We start from the raw sequence: 9316 nt of genomic DNA on the forward strand, positions 1-9316 counted from the left end.
ATATATATATATATATATATATATATATATATAGAGAGAGAGAGAGAGAGAGAGAGAGAGAGAGGTGAAATTCAGTGTTAAGCTGATTAAAAGTCTTTGATTTTGGAACATTTCACAGTTTGCTATTTGGATGAGGATGTTCACCCAGTACCAAAACATTACTAACTTCAACTTGATTTTCAAACAATGTTTAGGTATAGGTATGCTACTAAGAGAAAATCAAACTCATAGATAACAGTGGGAAAAGCTTTGAATGGCAGAGACAAGTTTTTAAAACGTGAAGCTGAACATGTCAAGGTAGACAGAATGCTCTAGAATTTTGCCCATGTGACCTCTTTCACCTGAGACACAAGAGTAATTCTTGAAGCAGCAAGAACTGGGAAAGGAACCTAGCAGGATTTTGGAAGTAATAAGAGGGGTGTGCTTTTTGGCCTCTGATCCAATGCTGGGTCTGGATTTTATCTGCAATTATTTCAGTCCCTATTCTGGACCTCATATTTATTACCAGGAAACACTTCTGTTGTTTTTAAGAGGAGACAGTGAGTTCAGAGAAACACAATGCACACAGTTGCAAAGGCTGTCTGGCTGGGTCTACATGGAAATGAGGACTCCATGCTACCATTTCTGAGGACTAACGTCTACAAGCAAGTTTACCTTTGAGCAGCAATCATTTCCTTCTTTTTCTGCCCACTGCTTATGAAGACACTACAGGAAGAACTCAGCTGGCAGTAGAAGTTACAATTTCACTCTCTACCCAGCCTAATAAATAAACATTTTTTGCATAGTTACTAAGTAGGAGAAATACCAATAGTTTTTTAAGTAAAATGGCGAATTCATTCAAGCAGTTCATGGTGAAATAAACAGCTCTTAAAAACTTTTGTCTTTCTTTTTTTTAATTAGATATTTTCTTCATTTACATTTCAAATGCTATCCCCTTTCCTAGTTTCCTTTCCAAAAGTCCCCTATACCCTCCCCCTGCCCTGCTCCCCAACCTACCCACTTCTTTATCATCTACTTTCTGAGCTGGCCCATATAAAGGCTGGGTAAATATTTGAATGACCTCATACTCACACCTGAGACATTTTACCAGGTAAGTATGTTAACAGTGACCTCTAGTTGTGAAACAGTAGATCAGTGAGTATATCAAAGGTCTATTCTTTCATTCAGAGTAACAGCCTAACTGGGAGTAAAAACACTAAATATAAGTGACCTGTAAAGATTTTTAATGTAAAATATTTGACAACTGGGACCACTGAGACAGGTAAAGGCATCTCTGCTAACTGAGCCTAACAATATGCACTTGACCTCAGGGACCGCACAGTGGGAAGAATTGACCCGCCACTGGAACGAACATGAAGGATGTGGCACATGCATCTCCCAAATATATACATACATACATACATACATACATACATTCACACACATATGTGTATAAAAACACTTTTAAATGTTCCTATTCCTATTAGCAAGTATGCTTCCTGGCTTTTCTTAAAAGTTGTTTACATCTAGATATTGCTAAGAAATGATTTTGACACATAAAATGAAAACTTGCCTTCCACCTCTCAATGATCCATTTAGTGTCCTCTGAAAGTCTTGCAAGTTTAACTAATAGTCAACCATGTTTACTTTGGGTCAAGACACTTGCCAGAGTACTGCTCCCAACACCCCACTTAGTACAGTAGGCTATTCACGAGTATGCTGAGATCTGTGAACTGAGATCTAATTATTCCCTTGACACTTCATCGTAGAACTGAAACATTGTTTTCAACAAAATATATAAAGACATAGCAGATGCAGAGAAGTGACATAAGAGAGAGATATGACAAGTTACTGAATGAAAAGGAACTCATGAAAAGCATAAAAGGTAAAGTTGTCACATCAGGAAATACAGTTCAAAAAAGAACAGATGAATTTTGAGGGGGACTTCAGAAAGGAAATTGAGGCACAAGAACTGTTTTTCTAGGAAGAGTGGCCAGGAAGCGGCCACTACAGCACCTTTCCATACAGCTACCCTTCAAGCAGCCTCCTGTCTGCTACAGCGCCCCTCCAGCACCCCCTCCACACAGGGCTTCCTGTCTGCTCCTCAGTCTACACTCAAGCTTTCCTCAGATCAGCAGAGAAAGGCAATTTGAGAGTCACTTTTGCCAGGGCCACAGAGTGAGGCAGACATTACCCTTGGTCCTTAGACATTACCTGGAGGGTTAAGGAGTGTTGATTTCCCAGGGCAAGCACTGCCCTAAGAAATGTGTTTCTCAATAGAGGTGCTGAAATTAATAACTAAGCTAAAGCAGGTCCTCCATGGATGGGACTCTATGATGGCCAACAGCAGGGACATTCCATATTTGCATGGTCTGACATGATACACATGTATGGATGGGTATTAAGCACTTAGCCTGTGGCCAGCACAACTGAGGAACTGAATTTCTAACTTCATCTTAATTTAAATCTAAATAGCTGCATGTGGCTGGTGGCATCCGTGCTGAGCTTATAGTCACCCGGCTCATCAATACAAGTCCCAGTCCCAGTCAGCACTGTACAGTGGGGAAACAGTGGAAGAGAAACTCATGTTGAAATCCTCACAAGCTACACAGCATTGGGAAATGTACTCATCCTTCTGACTTCAATTTCCTCATTAATGAAATGGATATGTAAAATAGTTCCCATAAAGGGCTCCTATGAAAAATAAATGAAGTCAATAAAATATCTAACAACAGATACTCAGTAATTATTAAAATTTCCACTCACTACTTAGCATTTATCTGAAATACTGTAAGTTACAGACAAAATGGTGATGGTGGTTTAACTTTTATCAACATTAAAGCTAGGAAATTAGACCAATGAGAAATTTCAGCAGTATTTTTTTAAAGTTTTAGAGTAGCAAAGGCAGGAAGCCTCAGAACAGTAAGTAGAAGGCTTTAACCTCCATTCAAAAAGTAAGGAAACTGACTAAAATGTGATCTCAGAACAGACCAAGAAATGAAGGATTTTCCTGGCCTTGCTATCAGCCCACGGGGTGATAAGAGGGAACAGGGATGGGCGAGGCAATCCTGTCCCTCCCTCCCCAGTATGTATTGCTTGTCTGTCTAACTTGCAGGAAGGTAGTCCAAACAAAAAAACTTCTCAAGATACTTCCTGTCCCAGTACTTAATGAGTGTTTAGGAAAAGAGGGCGAATCTTCAGACATCTTTCATGATCTGTCATCTTCGACCCAGACCTCAGTGTTAGTTTTCTGTTAGAAGCAGAAACTACTGCAAGAGGAAGACTCCTTTACTGTTCTCTATTCACTTTTTCTAACTGTATTGTTATCTACATGGTGGGGTGGGAGGGCTCACGAGTGGTTTACTTGGTAACAGTGCGTGCTCTGAAGCCAGGAGGTCCTGAGTCCAAATCCCTAGCTTTCACATAAAAATCCAGGATGGCTGTGCATTCTCCCAATCCACAAGGAGTAAAACTGAGACCTACCAAAAACAAAACAAAAAACAAAAAACAAAAAAAACAAAAAAACAAACACTAATTCCTGGTGACATGATGAATCAGTATTTTAAGTTCTACCCCAAAATTTACAGGTAGCTTTTAAATGAGTTTATATTTACAACTTTAATGCCAACCAGTTTGTGATGAGTTTTGTCATTTGCAGAAAACACTTGTACTAGTCAGTCAGGTGACTGCACACTAACACATCTTTGCTTCTATGAAGAAATGCATTTCAAATGTCAGCTTCAGAAGCAGACAATAGCAATGCAGGACCCTGAGGCATCAAGTGCTGCAAACAAAAAATATATCTTAATCAACATTCCGCAGGTGTCCTGAGGTAAGAAGGAAGGATTCCTCAACTCTGCACGCAGGAACACTTCTTACAGCGACTCCATTAACTACTCCTATATGCGGATCCTAAATACAGTAAACAGAGAGACGGCTGTTTGTAAATGGAGTCCCCAGGATTTTTTATGAAACATGTAATATTTTCAGTTCTATGGTCTACAAATTTTCTGGTTATTAGGCCTAGTTATCTGGAAATGTGCACTAAAGAAAAATGTGGACAAGTGGGTAGATACATATGTAAACTACATGCATGTATGGGAACAGATATATTTAAAAGACAATCCACATCTATTAGTACAAAGTAAAAACCATACTGTTCTCTGACCAAGCTAATTACAAAATATCTTGTTGAGTCATGGCCAACTGTTGCAAGTGTCTGCGTGTGGTTTACACAGACACCAGGGAAGACAGCATGTTGTCAAAGCTATCTTCATAATGAAATTTGGAGGAGATGCAAACTTTGCTTCTTTGCATTATTCAATTTCTTAAAGATAATAAGGATGACCTGCTTCTTGGTTTGTCTGTCTGTCTGTCTGTTTGTTTTATTGGGTCTAATTGGTTTTGGAGACAGGGCACCACCATGAAGCCCACACTGCCTTGCAGTTCGGATCCTCCCAACTCAGATTCTAAGTTCTGGGATAAGAGGCCTGCCTCACGAGGACCCCAGAGAGTTACTGCTTTTACAATCAGTACAAGTCAAGCTTCAGATAACTTTTCTTGTATGTGAATAAAAGGATTCAATATTCTTTTTGTTATGAGACTGAGAAATAAGAGGAAAATATCAAAGGTCAATAACCAAGGATACTCCATAAACCACAACTGTTAGGCTGTGAGCACACATATGACTCAATGAAAACAAAAACAAAATAAGAGTTAAAGTTCTTTACAGAAAGAAAAGCAATTAGCACATGCCCCAAAATGCAATGCTTACATGCAGAATTCAAAGGAAATGAACTATTTAAATAATGAATAAGTAATACAAACACATGATACAGCCGATTCTGTATGTGTCACTTGTAAATTTACTTTGTGGAAACAGAACTAGTTGGTAAATGTCCCACCACTATAAAATATTTACAATGTTCTTTGCTGGTGTTTCTCAATAATTAATAATTTCACAATGCCTGACATATTCAGGTAAAAGTCAGTGAAAACTATAAGAGAGGACAATTAACAGTATTCTATCTCTAGTTAATTATCAAAAACTGTCACAAAAATTTAATCATAGGGGATGGAGAGATGGCTCAGTGCTTAAGACACTTATTGCTCTTCCAGAAAAACCCCAGTTCAGTTCCTAGCACCTATGTTGGGTGGCTCAACCACCTGTAACTCCAGCTCCAGAGAATCTAACAGTCTTTTATGGTCTTGTCCAGTGCTTACACACAGACAAACACATACACACATATAGATACATATATAGTGTGTGTTATATAATATATATACATATATGATAATATAATATATATAATTATATAATGTGTATATATACATATACACATATGACATATATAATACATGGTATCATTCATAAAGATCTCCCAAACTAACATGAAAATCCTGTTTAAATGTGTCATTCTGAGTCCAGTTTGCTTAACAGTGCATTCTTTTTGGAAGCATATACCTTTAATTGATATTAATGTAGAATTTCAAACACTATACTATACAATGTTATAAAGTTAGCATAATTATTACCTAATCGTTGAGAAAGATTAAAGTGAAACCAGTTAACTAGGGAAAAAAAGAGGATATTACTTAACATAATTATACTTCCTACATCTTTTTCTTAACTCTTACAATGCATGTCCATCTCACAGATAAGGCATGTACACTTAGAAATGCTAAATAACTTTCAAATTGTCACACAAGCATTATGAGTCAATCATCATTCATCTGACTTCAAAATAAAGGCATGCTTTTATCTCTCAAAGAAACTGACAGCACTTGAAGGCCAGGCAGCTTCAAACATTTATCAATTTCTTCCAAAGGTTATTTTAAACAATATACAATAACTTTCTATAGCTTTACAATTTATAACAATCAGTGCATGCATGTGTCCATGCACACAGACACCACAACAGGATGCTGGGTGCTCTCCTCCATTGCTCTCTGTGTTAATGCTTTGAAACAAGGTCCCCTAAAGAGGCAGACACCATTTCCATCTGAGCAGTGAGCTCTCAGAATCTACCCCTACAATGCTATGGCTGCAGTACATGTAACTATGCCTAGAGTCTTACATGGGTGCTTGGGTTTAACTCAGGTCCACGCCCTCCGACTTAAAGAACAAGTGCTCTGGCCCACTCCCAGACCTATAAATATTTTTTAAATTAATGCATACTCTTACCACTCCCTTTTGATATATTATTGTGCCCTCATTTTATAGAAGATAATGAAACAGAAAATGTTTGGAGTTTGACCATTTTTTATGATTTATTTTCTTACTTTATATATATGAGTACACTATTTTCAGACACGCCAGAAGAGGGCATCAGATTCCATTACAGATGGTTGAGAGCCACCAATGTGGTTGCTGCGAATTGAACTCAGGACCTCTGGAAGAGCAGCCAGTGCTCCTTACAGCTGAGCCATCTCTGCACTCTCTGAGTTTGCCCATTCTTAAGCATATACTCAAGAGACTACAAAGCAAGAATCCAAACAGATACTTATACGCCAATATTCAGAGAGAGATTATTCACAATAGCAAGTAGGTTGAAAATCTTTATCTAGTAACAATGAATAAATAGACAACACTGTTATATATACAGTAATATATTATTCAGCCATAAAAATGAATGAGGCATTGACAACATTCTACAGCACAGATGAACTTTGTAAACATTGTGTAAATTGTTAAGCTAGACATCAAAGAACAGTTAGATTATTCTTCTTATGAGGTACCTAGAAGAGATAAGACCAAAGTAGAATAGAGGTTTTAATATCTTCAGGAAGAGAGGTGCTAAAATATATTTAAGTGGGTGCAATGCTTCTGTCTGTGATGATGAAAATGTTTGAAAACTAATAGTGTTTACAATTGTATGACTTCATAAGCACACTTGCTGTTGATGAACTGTACACTGAAACACAAAATGACACATTTTATAGTGTGTATATATGTGTATACACACATTTACAACAATAAAATATTCCATTGCAAATATTATCTAGAAGTGGACAAATTAGCAGCCAATATTCTTACTACTGCTCTTCATCTAAGTTAGTGAATGGAACCAATGGTAGTAATGAAGTGTGGTTAAGAGATCTGCTAGACAGACCTAGGTAGGATCCTGGCTCTACCACTAAGCTAGCTTATTACAGACTCAGAACAGGTCCTGACATGTAGATGCCCTTAATAAAAGTTAAAGCCAGCTGTCACTGTTATTAATCTTTATTAGCTGCATAAATACAAGAAATACACCAGGATGTACTACTTCCTTACAGATAAATTTAAAACCAAAGTTCGTCTAACATACAAACACTAAAAAAGATTAATAATTAAATATTAATTGCTATTAATTAATATGATTAAGACCTCTTCTATAAACAAACCTCAAACCGAAGATGTAGGGAGCTTTGGGTAACCGGAAAGTTAGTTTGGATAACAGGGAAAGTATCTCTTAACAGGTCATATATTAACTAACATAAGGCAGGTAAAAAAAAAAAAAAGCTATTGTAGAAAAGTTTGAATTTGCAATCTCTGAGAGGCAACAGCAGCAAAAGTAAAGGCTAGAACTTAGGGACTTACAAGAGTGAAGGAATACAAAAATCCCACTGAGCTCTATGAGGCTAGACCAGAGGGCTCTGGGTAGACAGAAAACAGAGCTCATAGTCCAGCCGAGACAGTGCTATGATTCTAACGTTCATTGTAGGACGAATTAATCTAAAACTCATAAGCACGTTTCAAGAAAAAAAAAAATCAAGATTTACACTTTAGGACTTATTTGCAGCACACTGTGTTTGGGTCGAAAATCAGAAGAAATCTGCAAATTCATAGAGTAAGCAGTTGTTATTCATGACTTATAATAAGCACCAAGTGGCTTTTAAAATACTGTTGATTAAAAGGCTTCAAGATAAGGGGGGAGAAGAAGCTAACATTATTCAACCTTAGAAAATTAATAAGGCAGATAGTACAAGTTTCTCTAATTTGCTTAATTTTAATATGATAAATAAATGTAAAGACCAGAAAAGTAGTAAAACATGCAATATTTCTAGCCTAGTAATGTACAAGCTTGCCCCACCTAGCTTCTTGTTACTCTAGTTAATAAAAAGGGAAGCAAAGAAGTTTCCTTTTGCATTTGTCTTAGTCTTAGCAACTTCAGGACAGACTTGCTTGCACATGTGCACAGACACACACACACACACACACCCACGCGCGCGCGCCCGCACACCCACAGTCACTTCATATCCCAAGTGCCTAGAATACAGTACTGGTCAATGGAGTTCAAGTAAATATTTCTGAGTTATCACAAAATGGGTAGAGACCAGAGAAATTAAGAAGCTTCCAAACCTAAGTGACAGCAAACTAATTTCTAAGTTGCTACAGTGTGTCAAGCACATTACTGTTTTTAATTCTCGAGGTCCCTTCTCCGAAAGTTCTGTCTCACAGGTTTTAAAAACCAAGCAACAGTGTCAAAAATATAAAGCTAAAGTCGCACCCTAACAAACTTTGATCTCAGCTCTCTGGCATCTGTGTAGGCCTGCAGAAGGCGCGCTCCTTTCCACAAATGTAACCATGCTTCTTCTCCCTTACCCTCCCCCTTCACACTATACTTGTACATCTATCTTGAACTGTAGTTATCCCCCTGCTCCAACCCATCCCCGCCCGCTTTCGTGACTTCCTCCAAGCCCAGTGACAGCCAGTCTAGAATTTGGATCTTGGCTTTGGGCAAAGGGCTCGCCCCTTGCCTTAACTTTGTCTGAAGCAACTTAGGTTTATTTGGCTGCACACGAATGCAGCCTCACAAACAGTACCATGGGGCGCCGGCCTGCTTAGGCTACAACGATTGGGGCCAGAGTAGGGGAGTCTCAGCCTGGAGGGGCGGACCAGGGAGGCTCACTAAAGTGGTTTCCAGGGCAACCGAGGTCGGCCGCACCAGGTCCCGCCCCACCGCCCCGCCCCTCCGCGGCGCGAGAGCGGGAGCCTGCGGCCCCAAGTGAATCCAAGAGAAGCTGTCTGTCCGCTCACCTCGCAGCGCGTGGTGCATGCCACCAATGCCACTGTACAGCTCCAGGACACGCAAAGGTTCCATCCTATCGCAACCGCGACCGCGGCCTGGAAACTAGGCCTACCGGTCCTCTGCTTCTCCTACTCCCCCATGTCCGCTCCGTTCCCTTCGCTTCTGGTTCCGCGGCTTTTCAGTTCCCCCAACACCCTGTTCCTCTAGCTGCAGATTAAGATCACAGTTTGTAGCCTGGGGGCTAGCAGGGCTAGGAAGGGGACAAAGGACAGACAAACTATTAATAAGGCCTCCCAAGTGAGAGGCTGCCTCTTCTTATCCTG

At 39.2% G+C, this 9316-nt stretch overlaps 1 protein-coding gene across 1 annotated transcript in view; it reads right to left on the bottom strand.

Annotated features, from left to right (window-relative positions):
• Positions 1–9079, bottom strand: part of Trdmt1 (tRNA aspartic acid methyltransferase 1) — a 35918-nt gene extending 26839 nt beyond the window's left edge. Inside the window, exon 1 of the mRNA XM_021156162.2 lies at positions 9002–9079. Coding sequence (XP_021011821.1) covers positions 9002–9065 — 64 coding nt within the window. The 5' untranslated portion in view covers positions 9066–9079. The remainder of the gene's footprint in view (positions 1–9001) is intronic.
• Between the last annotated feature and the right edge of the window lie 237 nt (positions 9080–9316).

This window comes from Mus caroli, chromosome 2, assembly GCF_900094665.2.
Source record: "Mus caroli chromosome 2, CAROLI_EIJ_v1.1, whole genome shotgun sequence".
NCBI lineage: Eukaryota > Metazoa > Chordata > Mammalia > Rodentia > Muridae > Mus > Mus caroli.